Below are 20,326 nucleotides of genomic sequence, written 5' to 3'. Positions count from 1 at the left end.
CAAAAGGCAACTTTAAATGAAGTTTCCAATATCCATTTTACAATTGCATACACATGTCGTAATTGCAATGTCGAAAAGGCTGAAAACTGCACAGGTCCATAGCATAGTGGTACTCAACCGACGTCTCGTATATAGCATTTTCGGGGGGTCAGGTTGAAAATTTATGAATGTGCAATATGAATGATAACGTAATTTGTTATTTTCTGAGCCCTGTTAAATATCCATGTCGCACATTTTACCTAATTACAAGTAGAAGTATAGTGATTTACCAGACATATCGAAGCTACTTCAAGTGGAAGTACAAAACGAAGATCTGAGAAGTACTCAAGTAGGTAGGCCTAATTTCAAAAAATGGATCTGGTCGCGGGGTCACGTATAATTGTGGCAGGTATTCGATGTTGGTTTACTTTCAAGCTCGCATGATGCATATTCACAACTAGCGTCATGGCCACGAAAAGGTTGGACACGGAGTTAACATGTATTCGTCAGAATTCCTACCCAAGTGTTGGAGCTTTATCTACCCCCCCCCCTCGCCACGTGATCCGCGTAAGCGAAATCTTACAAAATGCCTAAAAGCAGACCGTGCTACAAGTCAGCAGTTACGGAATCAAAAATATCGAATATCGGCCTGGTGTAAATGATCATTGTAGTCGACAAACACCATGAACACCACAAAGAAACTAACTAACGCAAAATGACTACAATGACATTATGGGTATGATTTTCCCAAATATATTCAGGTGCCATGATACAGGGGCTATTTTGCCCAGTTGTTATGACTAGGGATGCTGTGAACATGCGGTTCACTTTCGCGTTCTGTGTGTGAACCTCTGACACTTGGAGGTTTGCATTCACAGACGAGCCTTGGTAAGTTCTGCACTGTGAACCTTTTTCGTGTATTACAATTTTTCACGTCATTATAACGTCTTTGGTTTAAATTCAGACAATCAGACAATAACAACAACGAAATACACTGCATGCCACCAACCTCCACCTATATGTTTGTGAAAGTGGATTTTCTGCTATTTATCAAATATAATCAGAGCCGTGGGTCACGTATTTCAATACTTGCTTCTTACATAAGGCTGCAGAAATCCCATTTTGATCCCATTGCATGTCAATTTCAAGAAGAGCGCAATTTTGCAGTTTATCACTAACCTATATATACACTACAGTGAATATTTGCACAAGACAGTTGCAGGATAATTGAGATAAATTTGAACGAAAAGTTGGTGGGTGCGCGGGTCTTGCCGGGAAAAGGGTGTTCACGAAGGCAAAAAGGTTGATATTAATCACTGTACTATATTTTTGGAATATTAAGGATTGAATACCGAGTCAGGTTTTTACCGAACATAGGCTGTTAGCTATATGCTTTGGTAAATGAATTCTAAAGTAGATGAACTGTCATTTTCTCTGTCATAGGTGTAAGTATTGATTGATTAAGTTCCTATTTTGAACATTGCTTGTCGCTATTCTGATTGTATAATTCGGTCTGGGGAATTGGTATTTGTTCGCTGTGCTTTTACTGTGTTATGGTATTAAGCTCCACCGCAGCAACACTACCAATGATTACGCGCGCACGTCCGACCGAGGCTGATTCCAGAATCCCTCACAAATAGTTGGAGGTTTATCTATACCAATCAATGAAATTGATATAAAGAATACATTGATGTCTATAATGTAAATGATCTACAAGCGTACGGGATCCACCCACGAGACTTGGATAAGTCATATATATATACATCTGCTAAAACTAGCTTTGTCGATTTACAGACCTGTTTTGCTTTGAGTTGTGTCCATCACCTTCATATGTCTGCCTGTATTTTCGTGCCAGAGTCATTACAATATTGTCACCACCCTATTACTTATCTCATGAACAAGCAGAGGTGGTAGCATTTTCCAAGACATTTCAAAATCAATGCAGGTAGAAGCTTAAAATTGGGGCTGTAACCAAGCTGTAACCAAGGTTCCGAGTCACAAGTTAATTTCACTTACATATAGTTTTGACTCGAGTCAAGTCGAGTTATTTTCAATTCATCACCGAGTCAAGTCAGCTAGTAGAGAATCGAGTCCGAGTCTTAGTGTTTTGACTCGAGTCCAATTCATTATGTTACCTGTTCAGTTTTGAGTTCATTCCGGTTCAACCCACTTTTTTAAACTCTGCTCGAGTGATAGAGAGAGTGGCTCGCCTTCGTAATATCGTAATTTTCCTCAGCCCTAACATTTTCTGGCCCTATTTCCTTGATCTGATATGTTTATTGTGGCATAAAAACCAAATCCGCGTGATTGGGGTGTTGGCTACTGTATAACTTGTTAATGGAGCAATAAAGTATAGATAATATAGAAAGTATAAAAGCCCGGTGTACACTCTGCTCAATATCAATGTAGCAGTAGTCAGACGCCGAATACATCATTGTCTGGTCTAGACCGTTGAAGCGTAAGCTTATATATTCCATTGCAAGTCAGCATGTACTTCACCATTGTAATATAATGGGCCTGAGCCGTCGCTACCGTGTAGTAGGCTGCATTAATATGTCACTTCACTAAAATTTAAGATTGGAATTAGCAATATGACGTCACGTGATGTCATAGGTTCACGTTCGTGTTCACACAGAATTATTCAAAAAGGTTCGCGTTCACACGAGTCTGAACATTTCAGAGGTTCACAACATCCCTAGCTAATACATATGATTGGTACGCCCATATTGGCTATCATTGGCTGCAGACATTTAGTCCAGGTCAGTAGTCCTGTTGGGACTGTTGTGGTACCACGTTGTGTGCAATGGCGTACGCAGCAGAGCTTGGGATTCGAAATCGAAGCCTAGTCGCTCTGAAACAACAATTCTATTTCCACAACCTGCTGCTTGCTTACTTTGTTAAATTATAGTGACTGTAGGTAGGTCTTTGTGTTGCGCGTTCCCGCGTCACTGAATGAATCCCAGTTTGTCAGCCTGAGAAAGTTGGTCTTGAAACCACTTGTTCTGTCGGGTCTACATACCTTTGCGACCATGAACAATGAACATGATCAAGACGAAGCTGCGTTCCAATCTAAATGATGTTCGCATGCAGTCTTTACTAAGGGTTGCTACGTCCGACATGCAGCGAGAGTTCAAAGAACTTGTTGACAATTTTGATCAACCACAGCTGTCGCATTCAGACTTGTACAAACTAAACATTTAGTTAGTTGACGGTCAACTAACTGACAGTTTTTTGAGTAGTTCTAGTTCTAGTTGTAGTTGCGGATTTTGAAAATTCCGTAGTTCTAGTTCTAGTTGTAGTTGCGGATTTTGAAAATTCCGTAGTTCTAGTTCTAGTTGTAGTTGCGGATTTTGAAAATTCCGTAGTTCTAGTTCTAGTTGTAGTTGCAGATTTTGAAAATTCGGTAGTTCTAGTTCTAGTTTTAGTTGTGCATTTCAAAAAAATATTAGTTGCCGAACAACTAGAAAACGCTCGTGTGTCCTGCCCTGCTCGAGGAGAACTCTCCTCGCGTGACAAGTGAGGTTAGTGAGGGTTACTCTTACTAATGTGATCATGACAAAGGATCAAATGCTCATTGTTGGATCATAGTTAATACATTGATTATGCCGAGTTCACTGATAACTTAGGCAAATTTACATCAATCGACAGTGCGCAGGGACACGCGATCTCCCGCTGAGGTTGTTTACTAATTGGAATGTGAACTAGTGATCTCCTGCTGTGCGCTGGCGAGTATTATCTCGGAACTAAGCTGTCGCGTCTGTTAAACTTACGAGATTTGATTCGTGATGATGATGCCGACCACGCCTGCCCAGGCATAAAGAGAAGACGATCTGGATTCGCCCAAGGTATCTTTACAAAGGAAATTGCAGAAATTGCCTGGGTCGTCTCCTCCTGGCTCTCCAACTCACAAGTAACCGAAAATCTCACTCTTCAACTTTCTACCTCCAAGTCAGTGTCGTCCGCTTGAAGTTAAATCCGGCCCGTATGGGGTGAAAAAGTATGCCAGGGAACAGCGACAACTCCTGGGTCAGAATGTGCTAAACTGTTGGCGGAATATGACCGACTTGCCAGAATTACGGAACTTGGCGAAAGATTTTCTTGGGATGACTGCGACATCTGCGCCCAGTGGAAGGGCTTTCTCGCATGCTGGTATTTTGTATTCCCCAAAGAGGGCAAAATTCAACGGAAAAACATTTTCGCGACTCATGTTGATTCGCTGCAATCAGTATAACCGCTGCAGAAAATGGTTTAGTTTATTCTGTACTGATTATATAAAAGTTCTGTATGTCTGATTTTTCAGTAATTTCGCTGTACCGACGTTCATGTGGAAGTCTGGAACGCCAAATTCGAATAAAATAAAAAAGAATGAGTTGATTGAGAATTAATTTTAGTTAGTTGTGCTTTAGTTAGTTGGTTGCCGATATTTAAATTTCGTTAGTTCTAGTTAATAGTTATAGTTGTGAGTTTTGAAAATTGAGTAGTTCTAGTTCTAGTTGCGTAATTTGAAAATTGGGTAGTTCTAGTTATAGCAGGGGTTCTCAACCCGCGGCCCGCAGACGGTTATTTTGTGGCCCGCGTCATCTTTCATTACAAACGCAATTTCTACTGGCACGATATTGTTACATATTAATTTAGCTACTTAGCTTTCTTATCGCGCCGTCTCTGTCTCGTTTGATTACTGATTCTTTGATGTATTCTGGTTTCTTGATATATGCTCGAGTGTAGATTGTTATTGTTTTGAATCGGTATTCGGCTGGACTCTGGTTCAAGACAATTCTGTTGTGTGGTACACTTTTAAAGAATGTTTCATTCACCGCGAGCGGTTTGAACAGATACAAGAACAAGGAAGGGGAAATTAAACAGCGGGAACTGGGTTTGTAAGTCTGCGTGGAACAGTTAATTTGCTTTCTCAGATATAAATGGAAAACTCGATTTGACATATTTGTCGAAGATCAGTTGTCGTAATGAAGTGTTGAAGCTTAAAATTATACCTCGACACTTTCTTCTGAAGTTATACGTATCGCCTGATGTTAGAAAAACATTGCTAGATAGGTGTCAAGCCCACCAATCCATATTCCGAGGCATTGTTAAAATTGTCGACGATGTTACGGACGCATGGTTCAAAATTGCTTGGAATATCGCTAAATCCATGTAATTTGCCAGAGAAGGTGTCATTTCAATAAAACTTAAACATACTGTGCGAATCTTCGCTGCTTCCAGACTTTAACAGTAAGGACAACATCACCTGACAAATGTTGAAGCTACAGTTGTCTGATTGAACCGTAACTAAAACAGTAACAGCAATGTCAGTCGATCTTTCATCGCATGTTCTGAAATACGTTGCCGCGTAAACAACTTTAGTATAGCATCGGACGAATCCACTGACTCCACAGACACTGCAAAGCTATAATTAGCTGAGTGATTTTTATCAGAGTAGAAATGCTGGCATGGCATACGCTGGGAGGGCCGAGCGAAAAACATCAACTTAACAAAGCTGACTCCTATCTGTACGAATATTAGTTCAGGGCTCCAGCCATGGAAGAAAAGGAGTAGAGTTGATTGATTTGTTCAGAAATGACCCGAACGCCAGACTTCTTCTCACATCACTGAGAGCTCAATGTGATAATGGCCTTTGTAACGAAAAAGTTACCGTAATTATATACTTGCTCGCTCAAGTATTGAAACAGAGATTTCGGTTCTCTAGGGAAGGGTTTGAAGATGGATATACCAACTTGGCAACTGATACAATACAAGCTCAATGACGGGTTATACTTGCGCCGCTGGAAGATAATATTCTCACAGAAAACAACAACTGAAAACTTACGAACACTGCTTTAGAATGCATAAAAATGTACCATGCGGCTGTATACGACTGGTAAATAGGCTACAGTAGCCTAGATTGACTAGTAGCCCACAAATACATGGAAATAATGTTGTGCGGCCCGCAACGTCATTTGCTGTTAAAATGCGGCCCGTTATACAAGGGAAGTTGAGAACCCCTGAGTTATAGTTATAGTTGCGAGTCTTAAAAATTGAGTAGTTCTAGTTATAGTTCTAGTCGCGCTTTTTGAAAATTCAGTAGTTTGTACAAGTCTGGTCGCATTGACTTCAACAGCTATTGAGGTATATTACATTAATAAAATCTTTGGATACTACTTTTAGTCTCTATGCTTTAACCTTAAAGATTAGATTAAATACGATATATTCCTTGTATAGGTGGATAAATCCGCGATTAATGTATAGATTCAGGGATCCGACCCGTCAGGTACTTAATTATCACATACAAGGCTCGCCAGTAACTTGAAGCATAACGGAGTTCCGAGAGCTGCAAATTTCAAAAGTGTCTATACGTCGTCTGTTATCGGCTCTACAAAGCAACCAAATATGATGAGTAAGTACTTGCCACGATTTTCGAAAAAATATGCAATATTTGTTTGCAATAAATTTCATTCGTCCTCAATATCGTCATGAAAAGTACTTTGACCTTATTATGTATAATTTAGACTATGGCGTGCATATACTTTATATTGCATACATAAGTATTAAATAACATCAGCACCGCTGGATGATCGACAATTTAGCTGGAAATATAGATTTCTGCTACAGATATTAGAAACAGTTGATGTGCAGGTGAACAACTATACTAACTAACAATTCTTAGCAACGGCGTTCGGGTTCTTGGGGACCCGGTGTCAAATTTTGACGTAATTGGTCGTCCCTCTCCGCAATTTCAATCATAGTCATAGAATCTTTGGTCGCGTGGAAGGCGTTGGTACAGAAAAAAAGTCCGTTTGCCGGCTTCGTAATTTTTCATCGCTGGACGTGTCGCTGTTCGAAAAGACCCTTGCTCAATGGAAACGATCACAACGATGAACACAGAACACAGAACAGACACCATCCACTTCTCACTTCATAAATGTGGTTGTTGTTTCCTGCAAGAAAAAATCTCTGTATAAGATGCAGTTGAATCTAGTTCATCGGTTTTTGCTGTATTGTATCAGCCATTCATTGGATATAGAAGTTAGACAAGCAATGCAAACAAATCTTACATTTGCCAAAGTCTAATTACAATGAAATGCTTACCAGTATACTACATATGGGAGTGGGAAAAATAAAAAGGAATATTACAATCCGAAAACATTGACAAATTTTATTCGCTATTTATTGAGTCCAAGTTTTGTTAGTTTACCCATATGAGAGAGATGTCCAATATTCCTGGGAGTGAGTGCACTTGTAAAAATCGTACATATGCATATTGTACATGTATTTTATCGATCTTCGGATCTCGATCAGGAACATCAAAACGAGAAATCTGTGTTTGAATCAAACCAATCTTAAGTTTCTAGATAGGACTTCGACTTGTGTACTAGTTGAAAAATAATTTTTGACATATGTGATCAACCAAAGACGCCACGTCGACTTCAATAGCAACTGAAGTCCAAGGAATTAGCGAATTCGTCAAACTCAGTATTCCCATGTGCCGGTAACTTCTAGTTTACACCAATTACTGTAAATTTCTAGTACAAGTGAATATTTACACGACTAGTTTCTTGATTCGGAACACGGCCTGCAAAATCTTTTATTCATCAACACCAGGTCCATCTATTCTAAAAGTTGCTCCCCCTCATCCAGTTAGCATGCCTTGACGACTGGTAATGAGCATATATTACCTCATTTAATTCTGCAGTGACAGAATTTAAATCATGGGTCTTGATCTTGTTCCGACAGTAGGAAACAGCATCGTGAACCGATATGAAACTTCTGTCATTTCCAAATTTTTCGAAGTATCCAGAAAGCGACAGCATATTATTGATGTCACCTGTAGTTGCACAAATACGATATCGTTCACTGCCAATAAAATGAGTATTAATATCTATAACGATATCGCGAGGATATGTGACGATTCAACAAGTAAATAGGCACTAAATACCACGTATGTTGCCGCATATTCACTCGGAAATGACGGGGAGATAAGAAACTCGAATTTGGAGTCCCCAATTTTTTGGTCATAGAAAACACTAAAGGAATAGGCGCCTCAAATAACTTTTAATTTATTCGAATTTACGCATGTATTCAAAATGAAGGATTTACCGAAATCAGAGAATGCTAAATGACCTAAAGTGGAAAAAATATTAAACGGTATAGGTCAGGGGTGGCCAACTTTTCGGTCAAAGGGCCACATGACATTCACGAATCACTGCGTGGGCCACTGAAATTTTGGTGTCCATTTTAGTCGTCCGACTGGTGCGAACCTGATTAAGTAACGGTAAAATAGTACTTGTATATTACTACGCATAAAAATCGATAACAACTATTTCTTGAAAACTCTGTGAATATGTCGTAGCCGCGCCAAGCGCGACCTTTTTTTTCAAAATTGATGAATGAATTCCGTCAATAATAATGTTAGTTGCATATATATTGTGAGATGCCTCTGTATACAGCTGGGCTCATTTGGCCAGGACATGATTGATCGGCGCTTGGACATATCAATATCGAAGATTTCACTGAACATGCGTCTATCATTTTGCACAAAGGTTTCATCGCCGACGATCGTTCTGCGAGTTCAGACGAAAAATCATATGCTGGACGACACGTTCTCCCATAATTGCGAATATAGTTAGACTCAATTCCGTAAATCGGGCATATTTTTAATTTTCAATTTTCCGGAAGGGGGCGTCAATACTAAAAGCAAGAAATCGAGTGTCAATAAATCGCTAAGAAAAATATCAAGTCAAAAAATCTGCCACGAAATATACTACTTTATGGTCATATACGAAGATCTACGAAAAATGTGAATGGCCGCTGGCTACGCCAATACGTCAGAACTGATATTTTAGTCATCAACATCTCAAAGTTCGCAGTCGGACTAACAGATTTTCTGTTGGTCTAGCTAGCAAGTTCACAATAATTTACCGGAGTAATTTAGTTTTCGATGTTGTTACTAGTTCCGAAAGTTACCTCGCGGGCCACTCAAAACCTTCTCGAAGGCCACGGGGTTGGCCGCCCTTGATAGGTTAACCAATTCATTCTAACCCGGTCCAAATCTCCCAATCTAATGTCCTCAAATATTAAATATCGTCCGCTAGACTGAAATTCATACCTGAACATGACGCTAGAAGTATAGTGACGTTGATTTTCTGGTAATCATCAGTAACCTGCCAATGAGAAAACCACTGTTTGAGTATGCGAACACGTGCTAGCGGGTAGTAATGTTAAATTATTTATCCGATAATTATATTTACCGTTGCAATTACTTTAGCTCCCACTGAGTCCATAAAAGACATCTGCGCACAATCAACTACGAGGTAGTCCAAATCCTTGCAAATATCTTCAACCGGCAACGTTACGTTGCCAACGTTGTCATTCGATAAGTCACCTAATACCAATTAAACGCGAAAATGATTGAACGCTGAGATGGCTTCTCCGAAGCCATGTTGTATATTGCATATTCTCACCTGCCGTGGAGTGTGTGAAAGAAGTGCTTATGGCTCCATTTGTTATAATCATTCCACCCATCGCCTTGAAATATAAATCTTTATACTGAATTCTACTGCGTAAGAGGCAAGTATCAAACTTTGTGTTATATAATAATTGACGTTACACGGAAAAGTAGTCAAAGATATATCGACATTTCACGATCGGATAGCTTCTCGCAAGGAAAAATAGTCAGGATATATTACTTCTTTTTGCATTTCCTTCTCTCCTTTTGCCTTCTTCTTTTCGGCCTTTCTCCTCTTGGCAAATTCTACGATAGGATCAACACCAGATACTTTCTTCACCGTTTCCCGAAATGTGTCCTTGTTCACGTAATGCATCGGGCCGCGGAAGGCTGCGATTCGGATGGTAGATTCAACGGGCTGCTGGGAGGGACGACGAAATATGAGGATACGATTATACGCAACATTATGGATGGATTGGTTAACAAGCCGAGTCAATAAAATCACTTCACAACGACCCTTACTGGTTGGTTTGTGGTATTCATGGTGTTTGTCGACTACTATGGTCATTTACACCAGGCCGATATTCTTTTTATTTTCCGTAACTGCCGACTTATAGCACGGCCCACCTCTAGGCTTTTGTAAGACACCGCTGACGCGGATGATGTGGCGAGGAGGAGCCTAGGTAAACCTCCAACACTTAGGTATCGGAATTCGGAAGTCGACCTCGGTCGGACTCGAACCCGCACCCATTGGTGTTGCAGCCGCGGATTATACCACTGCGCTATCTCGCCACCCCTTACTTGGAGATGGGCGTAGCGAGATCCGGGAGCCAATACCACAATCAGAAAGTTAAGTTCGGTTTTAACGTTAACATGGATATAAAAATACCTTCTCCCTGGTTTTAATACTATTCAGGGAGATGAGGGGCCTCGTTTTCGGGGTATGTGGGCTTCTGTACATATATTTAAAATCATATCGTATATTGTAATACCTGGTCACTGTATTCAGATGTTTTTCGATACATCTCAGTGTCACCAACCCTACTCAATGATTCCTTGGGGAAAATCTGTGTGCGGAAGACGATAGTCATCAATGTAAAGCTGACTCCAACGACAAGGCCATATACCTGAATGAAAAATATAACTGTCATGCCTGCACGTTATGTAGCAGCATACAGATTTCAAAACGTCTCCGAGCATTTTTTAATCTTACCGCATCTAGAAATATTGTTCCCATAGCTGCCACTATCCAACAAGCGAAATCCAGTTTGCTGACCTTCCATAGAACCTTTAAATCCAAGGCGCGTTTCAGCATTCCTTTCATAGCGGCGCAAATGATAGCAGCGAGACAAGCCTGCGGTGATATTTCGCTTATAAATCAGGATCGCAGAAGCAATCATTCACCCTGCTAATACTTACCCGTGGTATTGAGCTGAACAGGGGTCCAATTGCGAGCAAAACCAACAAAATAATAAGGGAAGCCACCAGTCCAACTACTTGCGTTTTTCCTCCACTTTCCACCTGCAATGTGCGTAGTGTTAGTTGTGAGTGAACGCAATATGTTTACGCATTCGTTGTACTCACTTGCACGCAGCTTCTTGACATGGACGGGAAAGCTATGAAGCACGAAAAGAACGAACAAATAGTGTTGCTAACTCCGTACGCGACAAGTTCCTGATAGAAATATAGAAAGTCATCAATTAAATTTATCAACTAAATCCAGTTAGATTGCATTTGGCCTTGGATGTGATACTAAAATTGGGAAATGATTTGTTATTGAAAGCTTTCAATTCACCAATCACAGAATATACGCTGTCTGAATCCAATACTGCTGTCCTTTCAGTAGCTGCCAGCTCTCAGACACACACAAAAAAATCTGGTAGATTTACAAAGAAATTTCTGTAAATTTTACAACGAATTACCGGTCGCAGCCAATAGCAGCGTGTAGCTTGTCATTTTACATTTTGATATGTAATATTACATTAATTTAGCTGCTAAGTCAAGTTACCAGAATTTCTTCGCAAGGTTACTGACAGTTACTCGCTACGGCATTTTACCAAGCTATTGGCAAAATTGATAAGCTTCCAAGCCCCAGCAACCAGTGGATACGTGCAAGTGCATGTCACTGTAATATCGTTCTCGTTGCGATTTGACCTGATTCAACCTCGTTCGCGAGACAGGATTAGGTCACACGGAACTGGTTGACCCTAGTACCAATTTCGGTATAGTGCATAGTTGGGTGCAAGAAGCAGCTGACAATGTAGTTACACCATATACATTATATTATAAGGCTATGGCTACACGGTCGCTCTCAGCGGTTAGATTTGTTGTAACAGATAGGGCTAATGAGTTACAAAAATCAGTTTAGGATATATAATCTTATTCCTGAAACTAGAAATATCAGCACAGCAGCAGGCTCAGTTGACCATTTCTTAATGGCGGACACGGGGACCTATAATAGGTTACCTTAGGTTGCGCGTTGCAGGTTTTTCTGAGATTCGTAGTAAACAACCAACAATCAACTGTGACATCACAAATAGCGTCCGGTTAGGTAAGTAAGTAGGGAACCACACGTGGAGCAATAAATATCAATATATACGAAATTAGATACAAAAGAAAGGGACTATAGGTGTTGATAGATGTTTCTGTATGAAAAACCAAACTGGATTGAACATTATAACGTGGACAGTAAATATTATTGGTGGCATATGTGAGCGGATGAATATCACTTATTTCAAAGTCGTCTGCGTGTCGAGCCGAGTAGCCGACTGGTCGGCCATTAATATTGAGCTTTGGGCATGCAAAGGCTGACGGTGCGAAGCTTGTGACTTGTGATTGAAGAAAGTAGAGACTTTCGTTGAAGATTCTCAGGACTGATGAATGGGATACGCATCGTAAAAGGTACAGTAGCCTACGGTATAGTATTAGTTACCGTGAATATCTACGACTGTGCACACCACCTGGTTCAGTTCTGTTTTGGGATATTAGTCGACTTGTATAATGGACCTGCGACACCACATACTCTGCCGCGTAGTAGTTGAAACTGTTAGCTTGTTATTGACATTTATCGGGTCATAGCTTAGATATGTTTTCATCCACTGCTCGATGTTTGGCTCACATGCCGCATCAAATGAGGCACCTTTTCTTTCAATACATTGATCATTTAAGTCATGAAGCTCTGCTATATCATGTCAAATGAGGAGTCATCAACTCACAATGTACCAGTACCGGTACTTCAAAACTTGTTATATTTTTGTTAGCCTATTTGTCTTGGTCTTTATAAGTCATGTCTAGGTTAGCAACTTGGCTTAGTATAGCGACTTACGCATGAATTATTTTTAGTGGAACTGCAAGATACTAGTCACACAGAAGGAATGAAGACGAGACAAAGAAACAATTGGAAGTTTATCCGGCGTTGGAATTAATTCACCTTTTCTTGGGACCACTCGTGCTATATACTCCTAAACAACCTCCAGCAGCAATACTTTTTCATCGTGAATCATGAATGAATATACAGTTGTCCTAATGTCGTCTTGAGAGCGTGAAGAAACTTTTGCGGTATTTTGGCATCGCGTTGCTTTGGGATAGGTATGGATGTAGGCTGAGACGTGAATTTACAAGCTGGCGTGTAATCTGATTTACAAGGACAGCATGTAGGGTTGTAGGTAGGTAGGTAAGGCGGTAAAATTACAGTCTCGGTGGTAAATGTACACAGAAGAAAATGTAGATTGAATATACCAGAGGTGACTGTAACATTACAGTCTGGCATGTAAAGTTAGATTACCGGACGGTTGTAAGTTGAATTTACATTGAGTGACGGTAATGTTATATTACTGCCAAGTGGCTGGCCACCCTGCTTCCAGACATTTCGCGGTAAATCGAGGTAAATTTTTTTTTCAGTGCAGTAGCTTTTTCCGTAGGTTTGTGACTGTGACCGTATATATATATATCGTATGATTAATTGTGTGATCCGTAACGTGATAGGCGAAACGCAAAATATCTGGATTGCTGTATTGTCAACACACTGCACAGTCGTTGTTGCAGAGCAGGGGTCGCCAACTCAAAACGGGTCGCGGGCCACTTTTCAAAATTTGTCGAGGACGCGGGCCGCATGACTTCAATATCGAGACAAAAATAGGCAACGGAGTTTAACAGCCACGTTTTGATAACTTTAAGTCAGTACAACGCTGTGGCTCTCTAACATCGGCGACGGGTATTGCTATCACAAAAGAAATTAGATTTTATTGAAGAAATACAAATACAACAAAAAATCATGATCATCTTCGAAAATTTAAGGAGGTTATTAATGCTGTGCTACATCTTTGGCTGGGCCAATTGTTATTAGTCCCCTTTCTACTTACTCCCAACTGTTATTAGTCCCCTCTGAAAGATTTGGGAGTCAATTCCTAAATTTAATTTGCATATTGACGGCCGCCAACACATCCTAATCGAATTAAGTGTCGAGGGCCGTATAATTTTCCTTCTACTGCCGCAGATCGGACACCCCTGGACTGAAGAATCGATATTGGGGTCAGCTAGACACGATATAGGCTACTTGCTGGAAAACTATCTCCTCGTAAAGCTTGGTCTTTGGGGAAGCCCGAAGTCGTTTTCTAAGCGTCTCGGTCTTGGCAGTGGTGGGCCATTGCACGTCCAGGCAATATGCCCATTCATATCAGCAAATTATTCCTCCATGGAATGATATTACCATCGCCGAAGTCGTATCAGCTAGTGACGAATAGTGAAATTGGGCACAGGAGAATAGCTTACTTTGAACAACAGCAACAATATATTAAAACTGAAATCAATTTCAAAATGCTTTACTAAGCGTTCTTCCGAAATTTCAAATCAGGTCGCGGGCCGCGCGTTGTTGACCCTGTTGTAGAGAATATATTCTCGGAGATTGTAGTTGTTCTGTAGTTGTTGCCTCACTGCCTGAGCTAATCGCATTAGCACTCATACATTAATTACCGCAGTCAACACGAATTTTTGAAATACCGAAACTGTACGCAAGTGATGTGCGGTCAGGGGAGGCAAGTGAGGCAGTGCCTCACCTGTCGCCTGGGTGAGCAAAGAAAACTGTGAAAACCTTCAATGATTATTGATATTTACCGACGATGTTCATTAATAACTAAATTTGAATATTTTTCCATCCAACATCACCAATTTTCATATTTATTGTTCAAAAATACAACGCAAAAGGAGAGATGAGACACAGGTTAGACACGGGCGGGTCGTGCCGCCAATGCGGCAATGCAGTTCATCATAAACAGCTCAGAATGCGTAATGACTGGTATCTATCAAATGCTATTGACGCACCGATTCCGAAAATCCGAATATTAACCATATTAAAGCACCGGAACCCCCGTCAAAATAGCCAAGAAAGGCCAAATTCGGCTTTATTACGAATCAATAGCCAGGTGAGACACAACCGAATCTGCCTCACTCACTATTGGCTAACAATCGGACAATGACAGCACAGTGTAACGCACTATCGATTTCGGAAACCGACAGTGTTGTGTGAATTGTATAGTAACGATGGCCAATACGTAATGCGGAGCAAATACATTCCCTTACTGATGTAGCTGTTATGTATTTTCCATCCATAGCTACGTTAAATTGTGGTACGTGATAGCTTCTTACATTTAGGGTTACCATACGTTCTCTTTTGAAAGGATTTGTCCTCTCTTTTGAATTTTTTGAAAGTGTCCTCTTTTTAAAGAATTTGTCCTCTTTTTTTAAAAAAAAGTAAAATTCGACTGTGATACAGTAAATCAGAACTTAAGTTAACGCCCCTATGCGGCTATTTTGGGAGCTGAGCCGGAAAAATGACATTTTTTTTCTTTAGTCAAACAACCACAAAGTCGTTGTCGTTATTTGTGGCCTTTATGGTGTTTCCGACTGCAATAGTCATTTACACCAGGTCGATATTCTATGTTTGATTCCATATCTACCAACTTGTAGCACGGCCCACTTCTAGGTTTCTGTAAGACACAGCTTACATGGAACAGATGACGAGGAGTATCCTAGATAGCTTGCGTGTGAAGATGGCTAATGTGATATGAAACAGGAAGCCAACTCCATCAGCTAACCTTGTAGGTTTTATATATTTTCGAATCCTAATCCACGGAAATCTGCATCGCCAATTAAAATCTTGAATCTAGCCTTGATTTTGTGAGTGACAGATTTAGTTTTGCGGATGCCCATTTCAATATTGTAAAAAAGAAGATAGAACGGACAGTAGAGAATATAAAACCGAAATTTGCAACTTAAATAAAATATTTTTATGTCTTTCTTTTCATCCTTTTAGTTAAGCAATCTGCATTAAATAACTGAAAATTTCACTAAAGGAAAATATTTAAATATGTATTGTAGAATGTAGAATTGCGACGGCTAACAGGCAGAGAACACTCTCTCTCTCCCTTACCCGTGTCTCTTGCTGGTGTTGTTATTCACATATTTGTGTACCTTTATCAGGTACTCTACGTGTTTGGGGGGCGTAGTACCTCACCAGCCATGAACCTCACCGTACGTCACTTCTTCACACTGTCTGCATGCTACAATAACTTTCGTCCCACACTCACCATATCAATTCCAGCTTACATGGCCCAACAATTAGCGTTGAGCATTACCGCTCAGTAAGTTGAACTAAAGCAATTTCTTACCTGGTTAGCATCTATTTCATATCCAAACTTGTTTCCAAATATCTTTGCTACCGATACAGAAACTGAATATCCAACAATTGCAATTGGTATAGCGTATCCGACTAGCGACGGCATTTCATTGAATGCGGGAGCTTTGGGGGCTGGTATTCTGAAATGAATACCTTATGATGTCACAAATGCGGTATAGGCCAATGTTTGCTTTAATAATATTCAAGAAGAAGTGTTGGAATGCAATCAATAATATCCAGTTGCGAATGATATATAATTTATGCAAGGTGAGTAAGGGATAACTATTGTTTTTCGAAACAAAATAAATCGTTACACAGAAAAGCAAAAGCGTTACACAGACTTTAAAGTAAACGAACATCGTGCAATCAACCGATTTCCTCCGTACCTCAGGGGGTGAATAAAGTCCCTTTCGATACGAAATTTTGATTTAACACCAGTTCCAGTTGCCGTAATTTAGGTACTTGCACCATTTAATATAAAGATGTGATTCAGGGCTGTAGTGGAATGAATCTGTTTTCGTGTACTGTCCCAAGAAGGCATACATTTATATACCACAAAGTCCCGCTGGTATGATTTGTACCCGAAGCCAAGGTGGAATTCTGATATATATACCTATTGTCCATGCACCCATGTGTTTACATTGTGGCATTGGCACATAATTATATATTCGATATGAGTTGTCGTTAAAGTGAACTAATATCAGGATTGGAACGAGATGATCGGTAAAAAAACGAAACATACCCGCTCGGGATTTCACCGATTATCGAAACGCCGTAACGACCAGACAGGTCAACGCCGTATGATACAGCCGTTCCGATAATAACCTGCAAAGCAATATTAACGACTTTAATATAAATGGATATTTATGACCCTTTGTTTTCGATTGGTTAGTTTTAGAAAGCAGACACAACCAACGTACCACTAACATCTCTCCAGGGATGGGCAGACCGAGGGGAATCTTCTCTTTGTATTTCAGATTTAATTCCTTCAGTGTCACAAGAAATAGGATGCATATTGCAGATATGATTGCCGTGGCTATAGTTTTTGTTTTTCCAGCCTCGTCCAAATTAGCCAGGGCGAGGAAAAGATCCCTCAGAATCTGAAAAGGTTCATTCATTGGGGGGATGACAGATTAATAATCATGCGATGAGAAATAATGTTATATAATAAAACGCAATGCACGGCTGCTATCAACCGTAATCAAAATTGACTGAAGGCTAACAAATTTTTCATGAGCCTTGAACGCTGTAATTGCTGACCATGACCATTGACCATGTATGCAGAGGTTTGCCATCTATCGACATGAATGAAAAACTAGGGGCAATTAAAACTCCCGGCCGCCTAACCACGGAATTTGTAAATTAGTGACTGAAGGTCATCACTTTCTTTCAGCCCTAATCGCTGCCTCATTGCCATTCCGTCTAGTTGTTGAAAGCCCTCGTTCGCGCAACTATTGTGATCTGCGTTTCGCACTGAATATAAGACAAACAAAAATCTCAAGTAAAAAACGACAAATATTACAACAAGGGCAATGCAGGTTTATAAGACATCACCCTTAAAAGAGACAAATCTTATAAACAAGGACGGCATAGCAACCCTGCTTGCATGGCATAACTTATTGCTTTCTCATTTAATAAGCTTGCTTACCCATATTATGTTTAACGGCCCCGCGTAGCTTCCTGTTCTCACCCCGACCAGACTCTTGAATTGTGATACCACGATGTGAATAGCAGCGCCAAAAGTGAATCCAGATATCATTGGATCGGACAAGTATTTGACGACTGCTCCCACTCTGATAATGCTCAACCCAAACTATGAACGCACAGGCGCGGTAAGTATATGGTCATGTTCCTTCATCTCTTAATGAATTCATCAATTTACCAGAAATATTCCACTGATAAACATGATCGCGGTAGCGAGCTGGATTCTCCTTTCGTAAACTTCACTCCACGATGATTCCGTCTGCTCCACTGGATCTGGGGCTAGTCCTGCCATAGCATTCCCGAGCATGAGACTTGTCAACGCAAACGTTCCTGATGATTCCAGTATAATATAAAACAATACGCTAGGTGTACTCAAAACGGTGGGTTACCCATAGACGTGTGCCGAGATGTACCGAGTATTGTGTATAGTATCACAGGTAGAAAGGCGTTGTATAGTCCGTGGATGGGGTGTTGACCGGCTAGTAAAGCGTAAGACATTCCTGTTATGTAATAAAATAGCTACAGATAGTAAATTTCGTCATCGATTTTAAAGTAAATATGATGTGGAGATGTACGACAACTCACTATACGTAGCCGGATATCTGTAATTTGGTCATTGTTCACGTCTCGTCCGTATAGGACAGATGGGAGTACCTTGCAACTGCAGATATTTAACCTTGGCTAATTGCCCCTTGGAGGTAAACTTACAATATTCAGGGGAAATTTAAGCAACCAAAGAACTAAACCATTGAAAAATAATTAAAATCAGTTTTAATCTCCTGTTGAATCTTTTTTACTATATATAGCCCCCCATTTCACTCATTCAACACTTACCAAGATTTTTCATCATTTCACATACTGATTCAATGCAACAAAAATTAAAATTCGCTCAAAATCTTCTGCAGTGGATTTCAATAAACTACAAGGCAATGAGTACGTGTTGCAAAAGCATATAGTGTCATTAGAAAGATGCCATTCAATAAACGGAATAAAACTGACATATTCCGTTAATATTTGTTGTTAATCAGCACCAATATATGTACGATTGTGCGTACATTGACGGTAAATTTGATCACTACGTTAGCTAAAGGCGTTGATTATTATGTAACAAGAATAGTTCAGAAGCACTGCATGAGACGGTGTTGCGAAAACGGTTTCCTACTCCTTCTGAATGTAAAAATGTCTTTTCGTACAAGGCCTATATATTTTACGAATGTCACGTCGTCACATTTCAACTTTTGCCTTTGCTATATTTGATATCATTCAGCAATTTATAACCTATGGAAATTTGAACTGAGACTAAATATACTTGGATTTGGACGTGGACTTGTCAAGAAAACAATATTCAACAGCAACAACGCGTTATTGAGCTATACACATTCATGGGTGTGTAGTCGTGTAGTGCTTCCTGAGACACCTACACGTTCGTCAATGTGAAATTTCTGGCAAAACCAGTTCAATATTCCAGCAATATCATCACCCTTTCCTCTGCATTACTCTAGGAAACACGTAAACAAGCACTCGCCAAGGAAAAACAAAGTAAACTGCATATTTCCCCCGGACACGCAGTCCTGCGAGAAGCACGCGGTAAATTGTCAGGGAGTCAAGAACGATGACTGTTTTATTTTTCTGAATGCCGACTTGGTCGACAAATAGCAAATTTGAATGACATGTTGATGACATAATTTATCTCTCATGGCATCATGTATGGAGACCTTGATTACTATATTTGATTACTATTACTATTGGCTAGAACGCTAGATGTTGCTCGCAGTATATACTCTCGCACATTTGCGTATTATAAAAGAAGTGGTAGAAAACTGTTTCACCTTGTGGAATTTGCATAATGCCAATAGTCAAGCCGCTTATGATATCGGCGAGTAGCCATTTCTTCAGCTTGTACCTCGGTAACCAACGCAAGATCGGAATCACTCCGAACAGAAAGTTTTTGATGAATTTCACCCTGCTTGTTTCCTCCGGCGTGATCACTTTGAGTATTTGATCTTTAAGCGATAAACCTGATGAAGCCACATATCCGTACTTGGATTTAAAGTCATGCTCGGTTAGAATTTCGCGGTCAATACGAATAGAACTTCGACTGTCGCCACTGTCATGGTTAGTCATAGCAGAAATGGAATTTAGATAACCTGACAAAATGATCAAGAACGTTATTAAACCATGGATTCCTTTCGCGTCACTGGGTACTCTCCTGTTTACTGTACATGAAACTTGTCAGGCCATTTTCTATTATGTTACGCCAAGCTATTCGACTATAAGAGATACCATGGAAAGCGTTTGGTACGCGGAACAACCCCACATCGCGATTCCATCAGCTAGTCCATTATACGGAGCGTCAGTCTGGGATATCATTCGATATATATACTAAGATTTTCATTGCTCGAGGCAATAGTTATAACTGGCATTTCATAATAACGAGGTGAGGGTACAATGCGCTATACAGATTACGATTGCGTAACTCAAAACTGTTCTCGAACGCCCAAGATATGCCATGACACTTAAGTGGAAGGCAT

The 20,326-nt window shown here is 40.2% G+C and overlaps 1 protein-coding gene and 1 long non-coding RNA gene across 2 annotated transcripts; one reads left to right on the top strand and one right to left on the bottom strand.

Moving 5' to 3' along the window:
- Nucleotides 1–6,387: 6,387 nt before the first annotated feature.
- LOC145441751 (prestin-like) lies at nucleotides 6,388–20,122 on the bottom strand. Its single transcript, XM_080319690.1, has 17 exons — nucleotides 19,625–20,122; nucleotides 18,185–18,295; nucleotides 17,974–18,125; nucleotides 17,740–17,904; nucleotides 17,012–17,191; nucleotides 16,834–16,916; nucleotides 16,084–16,231; nucleotides 11,003–11,092; nucleotides 10,838–10,939; nucleotides 10,632–10,772; nucleotides 10,411–10,545; nucleotides 9,660–9,839; nucleotides 9,435–9,498; nucleotides 9,222–9,355; nucleotides 9,080–9,134; nucleotides 7,650–7,798; nucleotides 6,388–6,911 (listed from the first exon to the last, which is right to left on the bottom strand). The coding sequence occupies exons 1-17, from the start codon at nucleotides 19,917–19,919 to the stop codon at nucleotides 6,885–6,887; spliced, it is 2,211 nt and encodes a 736-aa protein (XP_080175816.1). The 5' UTR covers nucleotides 19,920–20,122; the 3' UTR covers nucleotides 6,388–6,884.
- On the top strand, nucleotides 11,542–12,979 carry LOC145441752 (uncharacterized). The gene is made up of 2 exons (XR_013915884.1): nucleotides 11,542–12,319; nucleotides 12,761–12,979. It is a non-coding gene; the product is annotated as an uncharacterized LOC145441752 (long non-coding RNA).
- Nucleotides 20,123–20,326: the final 204 nt, after the last annotated feature.

This window comes from Botryllus schlosseri, chromosome 6 (genome assembly GCF_051294905.1).
Source record: "Botryllus schlosseri isolate E-star chromosome 6, Bs_hap1, whole genome shotgun sequence".
Taxonomy (NCBI): Eukaryota; Metazoa; Chordata; class Ascidiacea; order Stolidobranchia; family Styelidae; genus Botryllus; species Botryllus schlosseri.
This window is presented reverse-complemented; position numbering and strand designations above follow the sequence as displayed.

Bases quoted from the DNA above. Each gene is read 5' to 3' on its own strand.
- LOC145441751 (XM_080319690.1), bottom strand. From the start codon at position 19,919: ATGACTAACCATGACAGTGGCGACAGTCGAAGTTCTATTCGTATTGAC. The intron at 9,356-9,434 runs GTGAGAATATGC...AATTGGTATTAG, and splicing joins TTTCACACACTCCACGGCAG to GTGACTTATCGAATGACAAC. The intron at 9,135-9,221 runs GTAAATATAATT...TCTCATTGGCAG, and splicing joins GAGCTAAAGTAATTGCAACG to GTTACTGATGATTACCAGAA.